This window comes from Pongo pygmaeus, chromosome 11, assembly GCF_028885625.2.
Source record: "Pongo pygmaeus isolate AG05252 chromosome 11, NHGRI_mPonPyg2-v2.0_pri, whole genome shotgun sequence".
Classification (NCBI taxonomy): domain Eukaryota; kingdom Metazoa; phylum Chordata; class Mammalia; order Primates; family Hominidae; genus Pongo; species Pongo pygmaeus.
The window spans coordinates 132,826,208-132,850,630 of NC_072384.2; the positions used below are offsets into that span (position 1 = coordinate 132,826,208).

General features: G+C 43.4%; 1 protein-coding gene across 4 annotated transcripts in view; it reads left to right on the forward strand.

Annotated features, from left to right (window-relative positions):
- Nucleotides 1-24,423, forward strand: part of DIS3L2 (DIS3 like 3'-5' exoribonuclease 2) — a 373,065-nt gene that overhangs the window by 270,209 nt on the left and 78,433 nt on the right. For all 4 annotated transcript variants that reach the window (XM_054477505.2, XM_054477506.2, XM_054477507.2 and 1 more), the window contains exons 11-12: nucleotides 4,550-4,662; nucleotides 14,679-14,786. In XM_054477505.2, the coding sequence (XP_054333480.1) occupies nucleotides 4,550-4,662; nucleotides 14,679-14,786 (221 nt within the window). The remainder of the gene's footprint in view (nucleotides 1-4,549; nucleotides 4,663-14,678; nucleotides 14,787-24,423) is intronic.

Genomic DNA, 24,423 nt, shown 5'->3' on the forward strand with positions numbered 1-24,423 from the left:
GTCTCTGCCAGAACTTCTGAATCCAAAGCTGAGAATGTGGCTTCCATGGAGTTATGAGAGATAGGGAGGGATTTTGAGCTGTGGCCCACTGAGATGAAAAATTGGGTTGTATCATCTTCTTCTGGAGTTGCAGTGACAGTGTATGGCGAGGGGTAATAAAAGGAGCAAAGGATCTGAACCCAACCTGGTTTTGAGTCTGGGATTTCTTACTTTTTAGCCAGGTAACTGGAAAAGTGACTGAGAAACTCTCTGCATCTCAGATAATTCATCTGTGCAAAACAATTTGCATAGCTGTAAAGTTAGCTTGTGTATGGAGCCCCTAGCACAGAGGAGACATTTAATAAATGATCACTCCTGCTATCTTTATTATTATTATTATTATTTTTCTTCTTCGTGAGATGGAGTCTCACTCTTGCTCAGGGTGGAGTGCAGTGGCATGATCTCGGCTCACTGCAACCTCCACCTCCCGGGTTCGAGTGATTCTCCTGCCTCAGCCTCCCAAGTAGCTGGGACTACAGGCGTGCACCACCACACTTGGCTAATTTTTGTACTTTTTAGTAGAGATGGGGTTTCACCATGTTGGCCAGGCTGGTCTCGAACTCCTGACTTCAGGTGATCCACCCACCTCAGCCTCCCAAAGTGCTGGGATTACAGGTCTTTATTATTTTTATGATCATCATTGTCTGTGTTACATTTATGTAGCTGTTATGGATCACAAAACACTTTCAGATGTCCTCACTGATTGCAGTTTAGCTTACTCCCATACACTTGAGTTATCACACGGGTGTATGTGTGGCCCCATTAGACCGAGAGCTCCTTAAATGGATGGGTCCTCACTCACAGATGTCTAGTGCGGGCATAAACTAGAGGATCCATGTGAGGAAGCACTTCCCCTACCAGAACTCTTCAGAAAGAGAGCAGGTGGCTTCAAGAAGATGTCAGCTTCCCACCCTTGAGGATATAGCAGGGGCCACCTGGCAGGGACACTGTGGGGAAGTGGCTACACTGGTTGGAAGGCTGGCTTTAAAGAGATGGTTTCTGAATCCTGCTTTATAATCTATTAGTGTTTTAATTGGATGAAGCAGTTCTGATGTCCTGTCAAGTTCATTCAAAGGAGTGTTTGTACTCATCTAAGTTTGTGGACCCTGGGCAAAGTGAGCCAGACCCGGCTGCCCGGGGGATCCTTCCTCTCTCTGCTCTAACTGCTCTTTAAGCACACATGCTCACCTACTCCCTGGCAGATGAAAGTTTTAAATTTAAAAATATTTTACAAGAATGCTTTTATATGAAAGACAGTATCTTTTAAAATATCAAATTTGTCTTAAACATTTTGGCAGCATATGCCATGTGACTTTTGGATTTATAGTTTCTGTTTCATAGAATAAAACGTTCAGTGCCACCACCTCAAGAGTTCTGCAAGTTCACGTTATGTAAACATATATAATAAAATATTTACTTAGGGTTTCCATAAAAAAGATTCAAAGCAGAGAATAAGAGAGCTTCTCTTTGCTGGTTTCAGAGGCTCTGCTGGGAATTCTGAGTGAAATTTAAGCCTCTTGAATATGTTTTGATTGGCCTTCTTCATATTTTATCTCCTGTAATGAACTCTTTGTCAGTTTGTCAATTTTGACTAAGGACAGAAAGTTCATGTGTAGTAACACAGAGACTGAATTTAAAATTATGGTTTATATCATGATGTAATAATCCTCTCTCTTGTCCTTCAGTCAATATTTACCTGTTAGGCCAATATATTATAATGCTGACTTCAAAAGAAGACACTTTATTTTACCTTCTCTAAGTGTTGGTTTTAGATACTTGAAATATCAAAACTGGAAGTTGAGCCGTCTGAGACTCTTGGCTGAATTCACGTAAAGTTCAGTTCCTCGATCGCAGGGCAGGTTTCACTGCTCCCAGTGACCCAGCGACACAGCTGCGTGCCTGTCAGAATGAGGCAGCTAAGCTTGGCGTCATGCTGGTTCCTCTCAGCTTTCCAGACAGCCCTCTCCTCTGTGGGAAACAGATCTGTTATGTTACCCCATCGCAGCCAGGATCTCTTAAGTGGACTTAAGTATTCCTTTATGTATTACAGCTACAGGATTGGGTGGAAAAACCCGAAGAATGCCCTGTAGGAAGGTGGTCTCTGAGTGTCATACCAGATGAAAAATAGGGAATCTTAAATTCTTTTCCTTGCCTGAACCCCTTTTTTTAAGCACCCCATGTTTAAGCATTTTTCCATTTTAAAAACTGAGGGAAGAATTATCCCCCAGTGAAGGAGTAGGAGGATAATAAGTAGCTACACAGTTTGCAGATAAAATGTGTGATACCTTAGGACTGATCATTCAGGTCACCAAAGGAGCAAATGGTACTGTGTTAATAAGTTCTTCTGAGCCAACTTGGGTATGAGTCAAGACTCTGTCAGTGAGTCATAATGGAAAGGGAATTGATCCACTCATTAACTGCCAAGTCCACAGGTAGACTAGTTTCAGGCTCAGCTGGATCCTGAAGTTCAAATGAGGTCATAATTCTTCTTTTCTTTCTTAGACTATTATTTTCTGTATTGGCATGATTATGTAGCATAGATGTTTCCTGGCAGCTCCAGGTTTATGTGGTCCTTAGTGCCTGGGATCCCAGGAGAGAGACCCTCTTTCCTGAAGTTCATATCATTTATCAAGTGTATTGTTCAACTGAAGCAAATTCAACACTATGCTTGTATCTTCCATGTGCTTCTCTCTGCCCATTGTGTACCTTTAAACTGTATACTTATTTTATTTTATTATTTTAGTTTTTCGAGACAGAGCCTTGCTCTGTTGCCCAGGCTGAAATGCAGTGGCACAGTCTCAGCTCACTACAACCTCTGCCTCCAAGGTTCAAGCAATTCTCCTGCCTCAGCCCCGAGTAGCTGGGACTACAGGTGTGTGCCACCATGCCTGGCTAATTTTTATTTTTAGTAGAGACGGGGTTTTGCCATGTTGGCCAGGCTGGTCTCAAACTCCTGACCTCAGGTGATCCGCCAGCCTCGACCTCATGAAGTGCTGGGATTATAGGCATGAGCCAATAAGCCTATATACTTATTTTACATGTATACTCTTTTTTTGTAATTTGTTCATTTTGTATATTTTCATACACACATACATGTATATGTAAGTATGTACATATGTATATACTCTTGTATGTATGTGTATATTTTTATTTTCACATACACTATATTTGATAGATGATTTACAGTATGATCAAGAATAAATCTTCAGTTTATAACCTAACTACCCTCCCTCATTTAAGGTACAGTTCTAACAGCCTTGGTCATCTGACCAACTCTCTGGTAAACCTGGTAGGGAGGGCAGGGCCTGTTAAAAGACAGCTCCACCAGGAAGGGAAGGAGCAGTTCTAAAAGGAAAAAGAAAGTGGGTCCTTTACCAGAGGGAAAAGACAAACCGACTATTGATTCATTCATTCAACAAGTACTTCTTGAGGCCCTATTATGTGCCAGGCACTATTCCAGGCCCTGGGCATACAACAGTGAACATTACACAAGAAGGCCTTATTTGCTAGAGCTTACATGGTAGGGAGAGAGACAGATAACAAACACACAAGCCGATAGAGATATGCCGTGATATCTGGTAGTGATGAGAGCTCTGAAGAAAGACCACGGTAGGCAGCAACAGGTGTGGAGTAGGTGCTTTACAGTGCAGGTGGAGAAAACGGTTGAGGGGTGGTGGGGAGTTGGAGGAGGCAGACAGGTGGAGGAAATGGGGGGAGGGGGGTCGAGAAATCTCTTCTCATTTGGGTATTCTCTTTCAGTTGACCCAAATAAAGTAAGGAAGATTTTGATAGGCAGATCCTGTTAAGACTATCCCAAGCATAGGAAAAAGTATGAGCCAAGCCAACATCTAAATGGCTTGAGGGAAGATCTGTTCAAGGAATGGAAAGAGGTTTCCCATGGCAGCTGCATACAGAGCATGTGAAGGATGGGGCTGAGGCTGCTTGGGGTGTGACCCTGCAAGGACATGAATAACAGGCTAAGAGTACCTTTCCCAGACCCACATTTAGAAAGATCACAGCAAAGTGTGGAGGGCTGGGTGAGGGGGCACAGAGGCGAGGTAGGGCAGCCAGGTGTGGGCTGAATAGGGCAATGGCCAGAGGGAATGGGAAGGAACAGCAGAGCTTTCAGAGGCTTCATCTGCAGGATTTGGGGATTAATTCACTTCTAGTGACCTAAAAGGATTTGTTCATCACCCAGAATGAGCCATATCTTCTTATGTTTACTGAAAGATAAGAAGCCTTTAGAAATGGGAAACATCTTGGGAGAGTGGTTAGTCTTGTTTATTCACAAGAACAATTTCATCATCTTTTGCTATACAATGAGGAAAGCAACAATAGTGCGGGTCACAGAGGGGAGGTGGCCAAAGAAGGAAGCAAGCAAGACTGGATGTGTCACCTAACTGCAGGTCCTGTGGCCTCTGGGAGTGACATACATTCTAGGAAAGGACTCCTGGGAGAGAATGCTGTGGCCTTCCACGCCAGCCTGATAGTCCTTCTCGTGCATTTACAGGCAACTTCGAAGTGGGAGTTCACATTGCCGACGTGAGTTACTTTGTTCCAGAGGGATCTGATCTGGATAAAGTGGCTGCCGAGAGGGCCACAAGCGTCTACTTGGTTCAAAAGGTAAAAATCCGTCTCTAGTTTCTTTTTTCTTGCTTTGTTTATTTGTTTGTTTTCCTGGAAAAGTGTGTGCTTTCTGTTATTACATGTTCTCCGGAAAGAGAAGCCAAAGGAAGACACAGGTGTTCATCTGAGGCCTCATCCCAGAGTGGCCCTGCTATATAAGTAACTGACAGATACTCAGCTTCAGAAAGAAAGGAGGCAAAATACCTGCTTTCAAACGATTGTTCTAAAGCAGGGCTCGGCAAACTCAGCCCACACCAGCCACTAGTTTTTGTAAGGTTTTATTGAAACTCAGGCACATGCATTTGTTCATGTATTGTGGCTGCTTTCACACTACTTCAGCAGAGTGGCATGACGATTTCCTATTACTGTAGGCCCTTTAAGGAAATGTTTTCAACCCCTGTTCTAAAAGGTGGGAGCCAGTCTGGTCCTGACCTGCCCATTACAAGATAGCTATGGGAGTCTCCGAGATGGAAAAGCGAAGGGAGTTGAGGAGGAGTCTGAGCTTTTCCCTCTCATCCTGACTGCACCACTCTTGGTTAGTTACTAAGTGTCTACAGACCTCCCTAGACTCATCTGTAAAATGAAGGGATTGGACAGATTCATCTCAAAACATCCCTTCCATTCTGTGTACCTGTACCTGGCACTTTCAATAGGTAACCATGAGAATCCATTCCTTTAACATATATGTATTGAGCACCAGTTATCTGATGGACACTGCAGTAGGCCTCAGAGAAAGGGGTTAATAAGAGACCAAGCATGAGTAAGTTCTGCCCTCCACACTGTGGTTCATGAATTCTGCCAGGTTTCTTTCTCTTCTTTCCCTTCTCTGATCCTCCGCTCATTTGCTCGTCTTCCTTCTTTGGCCATATCTGGACTTCCACTTCCTTTCTAGCTTTTTAAAATTTGGCGGTCCGGTTTGGGATTCTACCTATACTAGCTTGAGCCTTCCTGCCTCCCAAGCCGATGCCCTAGGACATGATTCTGGTATTTACTCATTGACCGCCCTAAGGTCAGAGGAGTATCCCCACCATCCACCCTAGAATGCACCACCACAGGTGCATTCTAGAATTTCTGGGCTCCACTTCTAGCAAAGTACCTACTTGATGTTCACAAAGGTATTGGCACTTCTGGAGCAAAAGCTATCCAGGAAAACCTAAAAGTTTCTAGGATTTCTGGTATTTACCAAGTGTTACTGAGAGTTCCTCTCATGTTTTCAACTTGTCCACCCTGAAAACTAACCTCTCAAAAGGGAAGAGACTAGTCTAGGCTGTGAGTGCAGCCATATCCTCTAGGGGCTGAAGATCCTGTTGCCTGTGGCCCAAGTTTAGTTCCCCAGTGTAGCTGAGCTTATCAGTTGACAGTGATGTCTTCCACCCCATGATGGAAATCACCCTGTCTGAGACCCTTTGCTCCTGCTACAAAGGGAGCTAGCCTAGATGGGCTCTCTTGTCCCAAAGGAAAGCCAGAGCTATTATCTACCATAGCCGCCTTCAATATGTGGAGGCTCTACCTAGGAAGACTTGGCACCTCCTCTCCCCTGCCCCAGAACAGTACTTTCTGGATCACTGAAACCTAGAATATTTGAGGAAAACCCTAGCTCCACCTGCTCCAGGAGAATTGTACAGCCGATTCCTTCAGAAGTACAGCTTTGCCTATCATTCACATTAGGTGATCAGAACCACCTTGTACGTGTTTTCTGCCATCCCATAAATAAGAATAGTGAATAGAGAGGGAGACAGAGTTGATCAGAGCCAGGAAATTCTGAGTCAGAAGCTGTGTGATCATCAAAACCCCGTTCCAGGTAACTGTGTCATGGGCAATAGGTAATCTCTATGCACAGTGATGCCTGAAAGACCCAACACCTTCAGTGACCAATTAGTGAGAATAGCTAGCTGTGTCCTCATCTGAGCAGGGGGAATTCCGTACCAGACCTTGCTTGTGTCAAACATACTGTGTCCCTACCTGACCTCTGTGGCTGGCCTAAGCCTAAATGCAATGTTTAAGAACTTCTCTTTGCCCCCCAACCCCTCACAATGTCTATGACACCTGAGTCCAAGCTCTGAGCAGGTATAGGCAGCTTAAGAGAATGCAGCGCAAACTTCTGACCCACAAGTATCTCTCTTGAGCACACGGGGCTTCCTCCCTGACCCCCATGGCCATGAAGCCACGGCCATGCACCAGCTGCTACGCTCTCCTTTTGTAACCAGGAATTACTTTTCAAAATCAGAAAATGAAAAAATCAAATTGGGTTAAGTAATTAAGCATGTTTCCTTTTCTGTTTCCTTTGGTTTTGTGTTTGTCACAGTTCTAGAATTTCTCTGTGGGACTACAGAGTTGGAGCTCTGCTGCTGAGTTGTGAAAGTGGGGAGCTGGGTGGAGGAAGGGCCCGCATGCCTCTGCTGCCCGGCACTGCCTCCAGCTTGGCAGGCACAAGTGGCGCCGGCCCGCAACCTTGGACAGCAGCAGCTGTGCGCTCTGATTCCTTTGAACCGCTGCTCTGACCTTTCATCCTACTCGGTTTTGTTTCTTAAAGGACTGTGTCCAGGAACTTTTCTGCTGTTTTCACTTTACTTTGCCTATAAAGGTCTTCTGAAAAGCTGGATGAGCTGCATTTCCGCCCTCCAGATTCTCTGCTTTCTCACTTGGCACAATGATTTCTCCTAGCTTCATCACACAGGGGAAGGGGGGCTGGGGTTCCAGTTGGTTTCCCATCTATAGGGAATGTGGCACTGATTTCATTCAGATCTGTAAGTTACTGATGCCAGAACTGCAATCTTAGCTCGTTATCTAAACTCTAATTGGGGGATTAACCCGTGGAGTAGGACAGTATACAGTGTAACAGGTCTTGGGTCCAAATACCACCTCACTGACTTTTTAAATGAAATTCTTTTTGTTGAGATTTTGCTCACAGTAATAAGTATTTTGTTATTCTTGTTAACAATAGGGTATAATCAGGTGGAAATATAAATTTAAGTAGTGTCCATTTAAATATCAGGAAAAAACTTTTTGACGAAAGATGATTCCTTTAGACAAGGGGACACCTGCCCACCTGAACTTTGGCCTGTCCTTCTCAGAAGGACACAACATTTGCTCAGTTAATGCCTCTCAACTGTCTTCTTTGGGAGATAAATATAATGTAATTGCAAAGTTTAAAGTAATTTTAGAAAATAAGCAAATTAAGCTTTAAAAGTAAAAGAAAACCTAAACAGTTGAAACCTAAACCTAAATTTTCTGCCTATTGGCCCAAGCATTCATGTTATTTTAGGTGCAAAACAGCTCAAGTGAAAGTTCGCCCATAAATCTCTACGATATTTTATTGGTACTGCTTTATAATAGAGATCAAAGATGGGGATTGGAAGCCTGTCTTAATGTAGAGTCCAAAGAGTTTTAAGATGTTTCTTTCTGACACCAGCAGGTTGTCAGAGTGTTGATGTTTTGTTAACGTCAAACTGTGTAGCAAAGAGTTGATCAAATTCTGAATTCATGGAAGTGTTGATATGGAAAAGAAAACTCTTTAAACAGAGATGTTGGCTGGCAAGTGAATTAATCTGTTTCCTTTAAGTTATTTCAGTGTGTAAGTGGGGAGCTAGTTGAGTGTACCTTGTTGTTAAAACCTCGAAGTCCTCGGAGAAAAGGGGGAAAAGTCACCAATTCTCAGACTGCATATATGGGCTGTGATGGCCAATGGGTTATCACACTGAAGACCTGAGGGAGTGTGGGTGGGGAGCCGGCAAAGGCCTGGGCTGAAAGGGGCAGAAGAGGCCCGGCAACCCCTCCAGGTAGTGGAGAAGCGCCTATGACTTGGCTTGTGGGCATCTGGCTCCCACGTCACTGCTAGTCCTTCCTGCTCCTCCTTGCCTGAATGATTGATTCTTCCCTTCTGTGGCCCTTTGTGTTGGTCACAGGGCTGTCCTGGCTAACCTGCTGCTGAACTTGGCCAGCCTGCCCGCTGTGGCTTTAGCAGATGTTTCTGCTCTCTGAGGCTAATATAAGATTTTATAGTCTTGTTGGTACCCCCACCCAGCTGCCTTGGGCAGTGGTGTATTTACCCAAATAATCAATTTCTCTCTACTCTCTCAAGACCTGGTCCAGAATGCTTAGAAAGTCAGTGTCCTATCATCACTGTCCCTTTTCTCCACGGCCAGCTCTTAAGCTCTGCCCTGACTCAACTTTGGTCCTGGCCCCAAAGCATGCTTAAGAGGACTTAGCATCCTTCAAGCCCCATTTCCTTTTCTGCTGCCTGAAGTGCTTATCAGTCTTCATCCACTTGGTATTTATTGAGTACCAGCCGTGTGTCATGTTCCAGGGATGTAAAGATGGGACAGATTCTGGTTTTGCCTTGGGGAAGCAGAGGAGGTGGACAGGTAGCAAACACTTGCAATGCCTCAGGCTACCTTCAGGTACAGAAATGCCCCAAAAGGTGAGGAGGTGTTAGAGAAGAGAGAGAGGTTGTATCTGCCTGGGCTGGTGGTGGGAGATGAGCTTCTGCAAGGTCCAAGAAGGCTTCACAAAGCAATCGTGTTTTGAACAGTTTCACATTTTGAGTAGAAAATTTCTAGATAGACAAAAATGGGCAGAGAGGGCATTCCAGGCAGAGGCTAGAAAAAGCATGGAACGTTCAAGGAGCAGTATGCAGTTTGGAATTCTTGGGGTGTGAGTTGTAGAGAGAGCCACGGATGAGGTTACAAAGAGAAGCCTGGAGTGGTAGGCGAAGGAGCTCGGAATTTGAGGGCAAGTAGGGAAGTGGTATGGTCTCCTTCGACCAAGATAGAAAATCACCTTAGCAACTGTGGTTGAAGGATAGCAAGGCCAGAGGCAGGAAAATTGTCATCAGTACCAGGGCCTGTTCCCCCAGTCATATCCTCCTGAGGCTCTGAATAACTACCCCAACACAGAGATCTTTGCTCACAAAATCTTATGAGAGTTTACCAACGTGGTAATGTCTAAGTGGACCCCAGGAGAACTAGGACAATAGATGTCTTCAGCCTAGTGCCAGATGGACATTCTGAACAAGCAGCATTTCAGTTACTTCAAATTGTAGTTTCTTCCCAATTCTGGCAATGCATATCACACAAGAAGAAGTAGAGAGAAGCAAAGGGCAGGGAAAATGGAGAAGTTAGCTTCCCACTGTTATCTTTGCTGTCCCCTCGGAGATAGGGTCCTTCTCCTGCTTCCCCATGGGGAACTCTTGGCCGCCTGTGACCTTAGCCACTGAACATTGAGGGTCCAGGCTTTTCCAAAAACCTTTTGGCCCCATCGAACCCTCTAGGCCCTCCTTCATCCATAGGACATGCAAAAGTCCATTTGCTAAATTCAGCTCCTTAGCTATTGGGAAGGTAAAGCCAGTGTGTCCTAATATAAATGGAATTGCAGATTATCATTGAGTGGAGATTAGTAAGAAGATGCAGAAGTCTGCGGAATAAACAAGTCTTATCTAGAATAATTTCTACTTCAGAATTGTCACTGGTTTTTATCCTGAGAGAGGAAGAGAGACATATCCACACTTGAACAGTGGAAGGAGGAGAGGAAAATACTCACTTGAGAGAGTTAGAATGTCAGATCTAGGCTTGGGAAGTGATTGAATGTAGAAGGGAGAGAGAGGAGAGTGAAGAATCACAGGCTAATCCTGAGCTGTGTTCTGGGGACAGGGGTGAGGAGTGTGGGGAGACATGGGTGTGGTGTTTTGATTTTTGGTGGTTTTGAGGGAGGGATGGTCATCTGCTTCCTTGCTTATTTAACTTGGGACAGAGCGCTGCTCTTAACAGAGGTAGGAAATGTAGTCAGTGGAACAGGTGAAGAAGGGAGGAAAATGCTGAACTTTGTCTTCTTCATGTGGAGTTTGACATGTTCATGGGACATCCAGTTCATGGTGTCCAGAGGGCATTGTAGAGGTATGTGGAGTCACAAGGCCAGAGGACCAGGCCTTGGACAGGGAAGACACTCATTGTGAGATGGCAGGAGACCAGGGCACACATGTAAAGTGAGTGGGCCTGGGAGAAATTGGCCAAAGGAAAGAGCTGGAAGGTTGCTTGCAACAGATTGAGTCTGATGATCTCAGTTTTCTCTGTAAAGAAGAGTTGAGGTTTTCTGCTGAGAAAGATTGAGAAGGCAGTCAGATAAGACGTCTGAGGAGAGTAGTAACATTTTGGGACCTCATCTGAGGGGCGTGGGGAAGGAATTAACAAAGACAGGTGAAAGGCCTGCCAACCCTCATGGAGGTAAGAACTAAGACAGCTTAGCAACTCACCTCCACACGGCCCAGCAGTTTTCTCTGTCACTGCTCAGTGAGGACTTGCAGAAGTAGGAAAGGGTGATTATAAGATCGATTGTGGGGTTTGTGGATCTGGGATAGTAGAAGTGAGGGAAATAAAGAACCTTGAAGGAGTTATCCATGTGGTTCACACTGCATAGCAAAGTTAATGAGGACAAGACAGGGTAAGACTGGGGAAAAGGATCAAGGGGTCAGGGAATGTATGAACATTTGCACAGTTCTGATGATAGCCAGGAGTTTCCCATCTCCTGGAGAGACCTTTCTTTTCCAGTCAGACATGGTGTTCCACACTTATCACCCTGACCCAGAGGATCTCAGGAACCATGGCAGGCCTCATGTAGCTGACCTGTGTGCATGGACTGTTGCGCCATGGTCCAGGTGGGTCTCCCCCTGACATAATGGGACTTGGATTTGAGAAAGCAGCTGATCAGAAGGGGCTGCCTTCCTCTCCTTTCCAGCCCTCCTCCACAGGGATCCTGCTGTGCCTGGGGTTGTGGGAGAGCACATTCACAGTGACCCTGGCAGGAATTAGGCCCCATTTATGAGAGGCTGTGATGTGCCAAACCACAAATGTGATTGTAACCTCTTAATTCCTTTTCCTTTGAAACATAGAGGAATAACCATCTATTTACAAAACTATATATACCTAAAGACTGTTTTCTGTGAGAATTTCATCTGAATTCTGCTTTAAGATCTGGTAAATGTCTTTTATAAAGAATACTTCTTAAAAATTAAATATAATTATACTAACCAAAAAGTTTTAAAGTTCAGCTTTTTCATGAGCACTTAGATTGGTAACTGACCATTGCAATGTGATTAATAAAATGTCTTCTGTGTAAGATATAGGACACCACACAGTTTTTATAGCCTGCACAACCACTGCATGTGCTGGTAAGTTTTAGGAGGTTAGTAGCCAAAACAGTGTAGCTTATACTTAAAATAATAGTGTTTATGAAGTTTTTTTGTCAAGATGTTTAAATATAAGTCTCTAGTATATTTCATAAAATGTTTTATGTGATGCAGTAAACATAGAAAAAAAGAGGTGGTCCATCTCCTGGGCAGAAGCCAGTCAGTTGTCTACACACTGGAAGTGCCTACCATGCATCAGGTGTAGAGAGAGACAGGAGTGAGGCCTGGCCCTTGCTCCTGAGGTTTCAGTGTCCGTGGCACTCAAGGCACCTGAAGAAGCAATTAGGACAGTGTGGTAAATGCAGCGGAGGTAAATGCAGTGTGGTAAGAGCAGGAAGGATGGAGTAAGTGGCTGACTGTGTAGGATGGCCCCAAATCGTCTTTGAAAGAACAGGGGAGGTGTGTAAAATACAGCACACACTCTGCCTAGGGGATTCTGGATAAACCTTTTAGCAGTGGCAATGAGCTGAATCTGAAAGGAAGTACAAGAGTTTGCCAGATGTAAAATGTCCAGAAAGGTGTTCCAGAAAGAGGGACCAGCACAAGCAAGAGCTGGAGCAGCACACAGACAGGTGAAGGGGGTGCAGTGGGAAGGCCCGTGTGACTGGTGTTGCCAGTGCCCCAGGAGAGGGCCAGGGCACAAGGCTGAAGGGGATGCCTGAGCCCGCTGACAGTGCACCTTGGACACCGTGGGCTGGCCAGTGAGCTGACTTTCACTGAGCATCTTCAGTATTGTTCTACCAATAAGAAGACCAAGACTCAAAATTTTACTAACTTGCCCGAATTGTACAAGAAGCGGTGGGCCCAGGATTAGCCCCCAAGTCTCTCAGGTGGCAAAGCCTTTGCTGTCTTTCCTGCACATGCTGCTGCTGAGTCTGCACTTCACTTATTGTAGAAAGGTCTTTAGACCTTGTTGTATTTTCTTAAGTGGTGAGGCCCTTTTTGCAAATAATATCTGAACCCCAAATTCCAACATATAGAAACAGATCAGGTTTTCACTAGATAATTAGCATTCATTTATTTCATATTTAAATGTGTAACACACACCAATTAATGAAAACAGTGACTTTCTTTTTAATAAGCTCATTTATTTTGGAATACTTGCAGTTGACAGAGAAGTTGCAAGGGTAAATGTCCTCATTTAACCTTACTTACCTCTGAAAGACCCTGTCTCTATATACAGTCGCACTGGGGTTTAGGGCTTCAACATATAACTGCGGGGTGGGGGGTGGGGGGGTAGGGTGCCAATTCAGTCCCTAGGATAGCCCAAAGGCTGAGTAGGTGAAATCTTTATCATTCAACCATGAGATGATATCATATTGAAGCTTTCTCCATTTTGTGCACTATTTTTAAACAGGTGAAGATGTATCATTTTATAAAACACTTGACATATACAAGAAAATGTTAAATGTTTGGATTACGTTCTAATGCATCACAAAATAAGTTAGCAAAGAAAATATAGTATTGTCTGAACTGATAGTGCAAAAGTAATGGCAAGAAAAAAATTTCAAAAGTAGTTGTCTGTAAAAGCTGTTACCGAAGGCTGTTAGGAAAAGCTGTTACCAAAGTTATCAGGTAGTCATTAGGTTTCATACAGATGTTAAAAGACATGGTGTTCTTTAGAAATACCAAACAATTGCCAATTATTTGTTACTGGTGTGGGCCATGAGTTCTAGAATTTACTATTCCATACCAAAGATATTTACTGTACTAAAGTAGAGTACAGTTGCAGATACTTTATGCAGAATAAGAAGCCGCTGGGGTTTGTTCTGTTTCTGCCCGTAAAGAAACATAGTTTGCTGAATGTACCTCAACTACAGCATGGCCACCCTTTGCCTATCACTTCTCAGTTACCTAGCATGGGGTTACAGCGTTATCTGTGCTCAACACTGCAAGCCAAAATGGGCCATAGTAAGTGTGTTGAGTAAATGGCTAGTACTGCTGATGTTTTTAGTTAGAGAGGTGGGATGGATGGTCCGGCCATTAATCAAGAAAAATATGGGAAAAGGAACAGATAGTGGTAGATGGGAGAGAGTTTTTGAAGTATTTTCAGGAGATACAGATAGAGATATTCATTTCATCTTTGGAATAGTAGAAAAAAACAAGTAATATTTTGGGACAACTGCAAGTCATCATTTGAAAGTAAGCTGAAAAACAATTTTAAATGAAAGAGTATATCCCATTGACTCAGTTTATTATGGAACAGAAAGATCAATAAGGAGAAGAAATAATTTAGGCTTAAAAAATGGGAAAATGGATAACTAGTTGATCACAATGTTTATCTAGGAAACCTGGATGTATGACCCTTTCAGTTTTATCACTCTAGTGATATTTTATTGAAGTATTCTCTTAATGTTCCAACATGTAATTTGGTAAATTGCAGTATATTCAGTTACTAAAACATTGATTCAACCATAACAATAGCTTATTTTACTTTAACAAAACCCTGTCCAGAGTTTACACTCAACCCTTGGGCTCTTAAGTATATGTATAATTCAACTGGAGTGCTTATATCCGAAAGCACAAGTACTTCTTGAGTCTGGAGCTTCAGGTTTAGTAGGTAATACAATGTAGCTATTTTCCATTGCTTGCATTGTACTTTTGTCTTCCCTTACCAGTTCTCCTCACTTTCCCAGCTAACATTACTATTTGACTCTGGAGGCGCATGGAAAAGTATACAATAGTGTGGTCTTTCTGCAGTCTTTGGGAACAGAGCCACGTCCATCTTCAGCTTGCTCTGGAAAAGCTGAAGCTGTTCACCAAAACTCTGCCCAGCGGGCTTCTCCTAAGCGGGTTGGAGAAAGGTTCTCATGGGCCTGTGCTCTGTTTACAGGTGGTCCCCATGCTTCCCAGGCTGCTGTGTGAGGAGCTGTGCAGCCTCAACCCCATGTCCGACAAGCTGACCTTCTCTGTGATCTGGACACTGACTCCAGAGGGCAAGGTAACAACTTACACGTTTTCTTTCTCCACTTACCTCTTTTCCGTTCCATGAGTCATGAAGCACTCACCATGTGCCTGGCACTGGCTTGGGTGCCATGGTGGTAAGACAAGGGAGGTATGGAGTAGCCACCATAGAGAAATGTCAGAGTCCCTGCCTCGGAAGAGCCATCGGCCCCACTTAGAAGCCAAGACTGACCTTAAGCACTTAGAACAGGTTTCTTGTCTGTTATCAGGTGAAGGAAGAAATTGAGTAAGCAGAGTGATGCCAGGGAGGCTTATGCAGGAGACAGGGTGTAAGTGGGATTGAATGAGGATTGGCAAAGGCAGGAGGGGCAGCCCAGCCTGCAGTTAGAAGAGCAGAGCCTGTTTGGAGGAGGACATTAGGTAAAGTGGGAAGTTTACATAGGTGAGGTGAAATCAAACTGGAGAATCACAAATGAATTGTAGGTGTTAGGGTTCCTCTGAAGTGTCATGAGAAAGCTGATTGTAGAAAGGTCAGTGGTGCATCGTCGTGCAGGATGATTGGAGCGGTGAAGATGAATTAGCAAGGTAGTGCTATAATCAAGGCACAGGGTGGTGAAACCACAGACCAAGAACAGAGGAGAGAAGGATGTCAGCAGGGGTTTCTAGGCATAAGGAAAAAGATGTTTGTGCCTGTCGTCGGGATGTGCCTATGCGTATCATAGGGAACGGCACGAGAGAGATACATGAAAGAGAACTAGTCCCCTCGCTGCAACCGTAACAACTCCAAACATTCAGAAGTAGGGTCATGATTAAGTAAGCCCTGGTGCCTTCTCAGTGGAATATATGCAGTTATTAAAGTTGTTGACAGAGACCATGGAAGAACATGGGAAGTGTTTATACTGTAATATTAAATGGAAGTAAAAAAAGATATTTAATTATAAAGAGGTTCCAAATAAAGATAGAGGATCAAATACCCACATTTACTTTCATTCCCTCCCAAAACCTCACTAAAACAACAGTAAAGGGATTTTTTTTAAAGACATAAACCCACAAGGACAAAGAGAGTGGGAGAGGAGACAACAGCAACAAAATTTTGGAATCTGGGTAGCAGATGGATGAGTGTAACTGACTTAGCAGTCCTGAGAAAGCTGAATCCTGAGCCAGCAATAGAGAAAGCCAAGAAACAACCCAGTTTATGCAGCAGAACCCTAAACAATTCCGAAATTGACAGTACCAGATAATTCTAGAAAGTGGGGGAGGGGTGGGGGAGAATGAGGCTAACAACAGTATTGAAAGTTTGTTTTTAAAAATTGCCCCTCCTATAACTTAGTGGAAGATCAGAAATGTGTTCTCTAGACAGGGTAAAGTAAGAGGTGTCTGAACTAGAGGACATCAAACATGCTTGATGGCAGTGACACCTTGGGGGAGATTGAGTGGATGTTGGCATACTGAATGTTAAGAGTGTCAGCTTTCTTTTTGCTGCCAGCCCCAGAATTCTGGTCGCCAGGCCTATATCCATAAGTCGGGACATGGGAAAATCTCTGAGGAATCTGAATAGTGAGGAATAAAAATATAAAGATACTAACCTTAAGAGTTTCCCAATCAGCAGCCCAGCTGTCTTTCCCTACGGTAAAGCTTACAGACAATAAGCTTCACCCACACAATCAGAGCTTTTTAGGATTTCATTTCCATGTATGAAGAGACAACCCGAGGGAAGCTTCTAATGTGAAATAGGGAGGCTATTACTAATGCATTGTTTCAACAATAGCTTTATTTTACTTTGATGAAACTCTGTCCAGAGTTTACACTTAGCCCTTGGGCTCTTAAGTATATGTGTAATTCAACTGGAGTACAAACAAAACAGGAAAGAAGTAAACAAATAGGAAACGAAGTAAACAAACAGGAAGTAAACAAACAGGAAAAAGTAACTAGAACAAAACACACTATCAGGGAAAAGAAATTATCACATATCTTTAGGGAATTTTTTTAAAAAAGAAAGTAGCTGTATCAAAATCTTGATACTTTAAAAAGGAAACATTTGGAGGGAAAAAAAGAGCTCTTGCAAATTAAACACAGGTTAGAAGAATTAAAGATTCAAGATTCCTACTGAAAGGTAAAGTTGAGGAGTTGTCCCAAAAAGAGATAGAAAAGACAAAAAATTAGAAGACTAGTCCAAGAGATACAATATCTGTTCAATGACCGTTCCAGAAATAGAGAACAAAGTAAACAGAGGAAAAGAAATGATCAACAAAATAATTTTAGGAAATGCCCCATTCCTGGAAGATGTGATTTTCCATATTGAAAGGGTAACTGCCTAGCACAGGGGTGGAGACACATAATCAAGACACATCATTATAAAATTTCAGAACACTGTGGACAAAGAAAAGACATACAATAAAATCGGAAGTCAGAATAACTTCAGACTTTTCTACCACAACCCTAGAAATTAGATGACCGTGAAGCAAAGCTTTCTAATTTCTGAAGGACTGTGATCTCCATGCCAAAATTCTGTACCCAATGAAGCTATCAATAAAAAGGGTAGTAAAGGACATTTTCAGACATACAAGGCATCAACAAAAGTGTCCATCTCATATACCCTTTCTCAGAAAGCCACCAGAAGATGTGCTTCACCAAAATGAAGGAGTAAATGAAGAAAGAGGAAGACATGGGACCCAGAAAACAAATAATCCAATACAGGAAAGAAGTGAAGGAATCACTTAGATCAGGGCTGGCAGACTTTTCCTGTAAAGGGCCAGATAGTCAGTATCCCTGTCACAGCTACTACACTGTCCTTCAGGTCTGTCTTAAAGAAGATGCTAAGTGCCAGGTGTGGTGGCTCACGCCTGTTATCCTAGCACTTTCGCAGGCCGAGGCAGGTAGATCACTTGAGGTCAGGAGTTCAAGACCAGCCTGGCCAATGTGGTGAAACCCCATCTCTACTAAAAATACAAAAAATTAGCTGGGCCTGGTGGCGGGTACCTATAATCTCAGCCACTTGGGAGGCTGACGCAGGAGAATCACTTGAACCTGGGAGGCGGAGGTTGTGGTGAGCTGAGATCGTGCCATTGCACTCCAGCCTGGGCAGTAAGAGTGAAACTTCGTCTGAAAAAAATAAAAGAAAAGAAGACGCTAAGCTGGATCCTCTCATGGGCTTCTACATTCTGTCTGTTGGAATCAGTTGTTTTGGTTGCTATGTAGATATGTAGCTGGAAAAGAAAGGAGCATTTTAATAACTTTTTCAGATAATTGTGGCTGTTCATTTTTGTACTACACCAAACTTTAATAATTTCTCAAAAGTTGGTTGGACCAGGCACAGTGGCTCACACCTGTAGTTCCAACACTTTGGAAGGCCGAAGCGGGCAGATTGCTTGACCCCAGGAGTTCGAGATCAGCTTGGGCAACATATTGAAACCCTGTCTCTATTAAAAACACAAAAATTAGCCAGATGTGGTGGCATGCACCTGTAGTCCCAGCTACTCAGGAGGTTCAGGTGGGAGGATCACCTAAGCCTGGGAAGTCAAGGCTGCAATGAGCCATGATCACACCACTGCACTCCAGCCTGGGCAATGGGAGTGAGATTCTATCTCAAAAAAAAAAAAAAAAAAAAAAAAAAGGGCTGGGCACAGTGGCTCATGTCCTTAATCCCAGCACTTTGGGAGGCTGAGGCAAGAGGATTGCACAGCCTGGGCAACGCAGTGAGACCTCGTGTGGGAAAAAAAAAAAAAACAGACACCAGAGAGTGTGCTCTCTCTCATTCTCCCCAAAATACCCAAATCTAAACTATAGTTTGTTTGTCAGTTGTTCCTTCAGGTAAAAATGGTGTTCCATAAAATGAGCAATGGGTTCACTTCACGACTCAGTTATGTATATGCTTTTCCTCAAGACCACCAGCGTACCTCTACATGCAGCAAAAGTGAAAAAGACAAGCAATCAAGGGTTGAGACATCATAAAATTAATAATTTTTACTCCTCTGTCCAGAGCATTCGGTTGTTCGATACGAGTATGAGGTATTGGAGTGCATGCAGTAGCCACAGGTGTGCTGGGTGCCATTGTCAGATTTGCACCAAGGCAGCCGCTTTACCCACGAGGGCTTTTGTGCCACCAGTGTAAATGTCAGCATGTGGAAAGGACAAACACTGCCTTAGTATTTTTATGAAAATAGTTTTAACCTCCTGGACTCCTGGAAGGGTCTCAGGGATCCCTAGGGGTACATGGACCATACCTTGAGAACCAAATGGATGGTTGGTGGAAAGTTTGGGGTAGATTAATATACGTAGCACACAGAAAAATCAAGCAAATAAAAAGACGGTTATTAATTCCAATGAGAATAAAAAGTTGTATAGAAAAGAAAAGTAACACTTAGTATTTATGTAACCATAATAGTAGATTGATAAAATGAATTCTGATCATTGTCATGTATTAGGAGGATTAAGGACTTGAATAGTTATGTGGGCATGGTGGGGGAGGGAGTGTGTATGGAAGAAAAAATTATCTTCTGTAGTGAAAAATTTGCAAATAATGCCTAAAAAAAATCAGGAAGTAGCAGACAGGTTATATAGAAAGTTAATATCCAAATACTCTTTTAAAAGAGGTAAAAGTAGTTACTCTTGGGAAGTAAGAGAGAGGGATGGGGGCTGCTGTTTTTCATAACAATACTTTAAAACTATTTGAACTATGTATACTTTAATATTTTTATTGTGAAAAATTTCAAACATACATGAAAGTAAAGGGCACAATAAACTCATCCTCCCCACCTCCCAGATTCAACTATCAAGACAAAGTATTTTAAAACAAACCACAGACATGTCATTTTGCTCATACATATTTTAGTATGAAGCTGAAAAAATTTTGGACATTTTCTTATATACCACAATGCCATTAGCACACCTAACAGTGACTACTAATGCCTTGGTGTCATTCTGAACCCAGTCCATAATAGATTTCCTTGCTTTCTCCCACAAATTTGCCTGAATTGGGATCAAAACAAGTTATACACATTATATTTGGTTTTTATAGCTCTTAAATATCGGGTTAATAAAAAAAAAGGACGCTTTTAAAGATTTTTTTAAGAGTTAAGAGGCAAATGCTATCTGAAAACAAAGAAGGCATTATGAGGACAGTATGCCAGCAATCATATTTTGATGGGGGTGGGATCATGCATAGGGGAAAAAAATGAATGGAAAAAGACCAGTAGGAAATAAAATCGAATGCCAATAGCGGTTATGTTTGGGTAGTAAAACTATGAGTAATTTTTTCTACTTTTTTGTATTTTCTAATGTTTTTTGAAAACATGTGTAGCTTTTATATTTTTATAAATGCTTATTTTTGTGAAAGTTTAACTAAACAGGAAATAAAAGCCCATAGAAAAAAGCTAACTTGAGTCAACAGAAAATAACTTTGAGTCTGAATTTTGCCTGCCAAAGTCAGACCCAAGAAATAAAAAGCTGCCCAATCTAATGAGCTTCTAAAATATGAGGATCATAAAAGAAGCACTAGAAAGTGGCAAACTCTGTAACTCAGTTGGCCTCTGGGGTTTCTGTTGAAGGTAGTGTCTGGTGCCCAGGCCACTGGCATTAGGGACTAGAGAGCAGGCGTGAAGTAGGCACAGGATCCAGGAGGGGCTGTGGGCCTCAGTGCAAACCAAGCCAGATCGGAAGTAATGAGAGTTTGGACTAGAGACAGGGTTGTAGGGCAAAGCCCACTAACCACACTCCTTGTACTGTGGTTATCCAAACACCCTACCCAGACCAAGCGACCACATGAGAGGTAGACCTGGTTGGTTAGTCCTGGGATGAGTATCTCTTACCCACAAATCAAGATGCATGAAATGAGAGGTCAGATTCCAGACTCACATCCAAGGGATGGTCCTTCCTCAAGGCACTGGCAAGGAAAGCTTGAGTTTAGCAAGGGCCGGGGGAACAAAGTTCAGAACCAGATGGGAGGGTGAGGGAGCCAGAGAAGGCCAACGGGCAAGGGGTGGCCCTGCATCAAGAACCCAGTGATGAAGAGGAGGGTCTCCGAAGCCTGTGTGGCCAAAGTCTGAGGCTGGTTTTGCATGCAGTGGTGACTTCTCTTGGCGTAAAGGTTTGGACTTAGAAGGAGCAAGAGCAGGGCCAATAGCATCATGCCACAGCTGCTGCGTAGCCACCAGTCTCACCTGGAGTTGAAGTGGAGAAAGCTGTGTATTTTTCCTTAGTCTATTGGAATGGCTTACTTTCTGGAGCAGGCATGGTCAGCTATAGAAAGACTGTTCCAACATTTTCTTAACGCCTACTAAATTTTTTTTTAGTAGAAAATCTTGGACATGTATGCATTCATTAAGCTAGTGCTCAGGCTTTTAGGTCAATAAACGCTGAATAATTTATTTTTAGCATATTTCTCACATGTTGGTTGTGAGAGTCTTATTCTCTGACTTAGTAACTAAGTCCTTAGACCTTAGAACCTTAGAATCTTAGGGCCAAAGATCAGAATAATAAAAGAAGGGTCTCACAGTTGATTAGCTATCCTCAGTTTGCGTCTCCTGTGACATCCCTGCTGTGTGCCATATAGGATCAGTCAGGACCCGGAGTGTACTATGGAAGTCGCCTGTTTCAGCCATTTACTTAGGTCAAAAACCATGGGGTCATTCTTGACTTTGGTCTTCTCTCATGCTACATCTGCATCCAGTCTGCCAGTGTGTCATCACTGCTTTGCTTTCTGAATGCCTCCAGAATCAGCCCCCTTCCTTAACTGCCGGCACTAATACCTGCGTCCAAGCTATTCTCTCTCACCTTGACAAATACAGTGGCCTCCTGACTGTCCTTGCAGCCTCTGCTCTTGCCCCACATCATCTACTCTGCATACAGCTGTCAGAGTGATCCTTCTGAATCTTAAGGCTTGTCTCTCCATTAAAACTTTACAATCTCTCATTCAGAATAAAAGATAAAATGCCCTTACAATGGTAACTTTTTCCTTGTTGTTTTCTGCCTGTCTTCTGTGCTGGAAATGCATGGACTCCAGAGTCTTCCTGCAACCAGCCTCTCCTCTCACGTCCTGGAGCATTGCTGCTCACAGGAGAGAAGCTGCCTTTTATGTATAACTGAGCTCTCTGCTATGCTGCAGGCCGCCTCCGCAGCTCCAGGGACCTGACATCAGTCAAGGTTGAGTTTCCCCACCTGCTATCTTCTCATATCCTTCAAGCCTCTGCCCCCTCCTTGTAGCTGAGCAGATCTTTTCCTCCCTGCTTAACTCATTCCATTCTGAGAATTGGACATTGTAGAACTATGTTGTGTACCAGTTGGGGCTTTCTCAGCTGAACCTTCAGTGCTACTTGGGAATCCTTTTATTTGTCACTAGGTTCCAAGCCTTTTTTCTTGGGTTCCAACCTCAACCTTGCTTTCCACTCCTCTTTCCTTTAAGACTCATCATTCTCCCAAGTACCTTTCATTTCTCCTTCTTGGAAATGAGAGAGGCTAGCCAACTTCAACTGCTGAAGTTCCCCTTTCCACATCAAAATTTCTCTCTGCCTTGCTGCTACTTAGGAGGCTGAGGCAGGAGGATCACTTGATCAGATTGAGAACAGATCGAGACCCTGTTTCTAAAATATAAATGAATGAATAAATAAATAAACAAATATTTGGCTTGGCATGGTGGCTCATACCTTTAATCTCAGCACTTTGGGAGGCTGAGGTGGGCAGAGCACCTGAGGTCAGGAGTTCAAGACCAGCTTAGCCAACATGATGAAACCCCATCTCTACTAAAAATACAGAAATTAGCCAGGCATGGTGGTGGGCACCTGTAGTCCCAGCTACTTGGGAGGCTGAGGCAGGAGAATTGCTTGAACCCGGGAGGCAGAAGTTGCAGTGAGCCACCTGTGAAGAGAAAGCAAGCATTCTGCTGGGTATAAGTGGATTGTGTGCAATGGTGCTTCAGTCTAGATATTCACACCTTAATCTTACTGTGTTCGTCTCTTCCTTTTTCAGGGGAAGCCTGAGCTTGGCTCAGTGATGGTGGCCCTAGTGTGAGGACTGGGGCTTGTGGAGTAGCCGCTTGTTTGCTCTAGCCACCCCACTGCCTCTGTCCTCTGCAGTTACTAGGACCTTCCCTAGCAAGTTGGCATCCTTTCCACCACAGGCATGACCTGCCTCTCTCTGCTGTCTTCCAGCCCGTCCTCTCTCGGCCCAGTCCTTTTCAGACACTTGCTTCTTGGCACCTTTGATTTCTCTCACTGCCGGGCTGCCCCTACTAAGGATGATTGCCCTGTGTTCGTAGCTCTAAGAAGCAGCCAAAATCCACCCCGCCTCCCTCCCACCCTCTGTCACTCCAAACAGCCTGGTTTTGTTCCAATCAGGAAAAGATTTATTTCTTCCTCATATTTTTTTGAACAAAATATTTTGCATACGGAAGCCCGGAGCTCCTGCAAAAGCGATTTTATACCTAATTATTTAAGATTATAAATTAACCCCACTTGCAGTTTTTTCAACCAGAGATATATCTTAATGAGGTGCTGACATTTTTCAGAGGATAAATTTAAAAATACATTCGAATGGAACTGAATAATTTTCAAAGGAGGTGGTCATACTTTTGTATCAATATAGAAAATTGATATGTGTTTGAGACATACTTGGTTTATTTTACTTCATCATCTGCCTCTGTCTAATTTATGATCTTCACCTGAAATGGAATAAAAGTAACACTAGATTTTGGGTCTGTCTTTAACTGGATCTGGTCTTGGCCACCTCTTAGGAGTTTATATGACTTTTGACAAGTTCCTGGCCTGTTTTCTCAACTGTAAAATGGGCTGAACAATGCACTGCTCCCAGATGTGTTAAGGAGGTTTTAGAAGTAGTAGGTTTAAGAATACTCCGAGTGTTAGACTACTTCCATTCTTACTTAGTACAGTAGGTAGGCCTTGAATTACAATGCTTTAGTACATAATCATGTATTCCTTTCTCAGTAGTTTTTTCCCAGTAATACGCCTTCAGTCAGTGTTGGCACTGTATTTAATTTGACATTCTGAACAGTGGTATTCCAGAGTATGTGCAGTAAACTCACCTGCCTACAGAAGAGTGACCCAAATCCTGTGATTAAGAAAGAAAAGAGGGGCCAGGCGTGGTGGCTCATGCCTGTAATCCCAGCACTTTGGGAGGCCAAAGCGGGCAGATCACGAGGTCTGGAGTTCGAGACCATCCTGGCCAACATGGTGAAACCCCATCTCTACTAAAAATACAGAAAATGAGCCGGGCATGGTGGCATGTGCCTGTAGTCCTAGCTACTCAGGAGGCTAAGGCAGGAGAATCACCTGGACCTGGGAGGCAGAGGTTGCAGTGAGCCCAGATCATGCCACTGCACTCCAGCCTGGCGACAGAGTGACAGAGTGAGACTGTGTCTCAAAAAAAAAAAAAAAAAAAGGAAAGAAAGAAAGGAAAGAGGAAAGACATGATCTTCTTTATGAAGGGTTTTGTTTCTGAAGCTTCCCCTGCTATTTCTACTTTTTCCATGAAAAACTCTGTCCTTTTGTCTTCTGCCACTGGCTTTGGTTATGCACTGGGCATTGATGTGAATCCAGTTTCCAAATTGGAAAGTAATTAGGTGTTCCATACAGAGAGGCCTGCCTTACATACTGTGAGGTTGGCTATTCTGAGGACCTCCCCCCCTCCATTTGGATCTTTGCTTTCTTGCTGCCTTTCTCTGT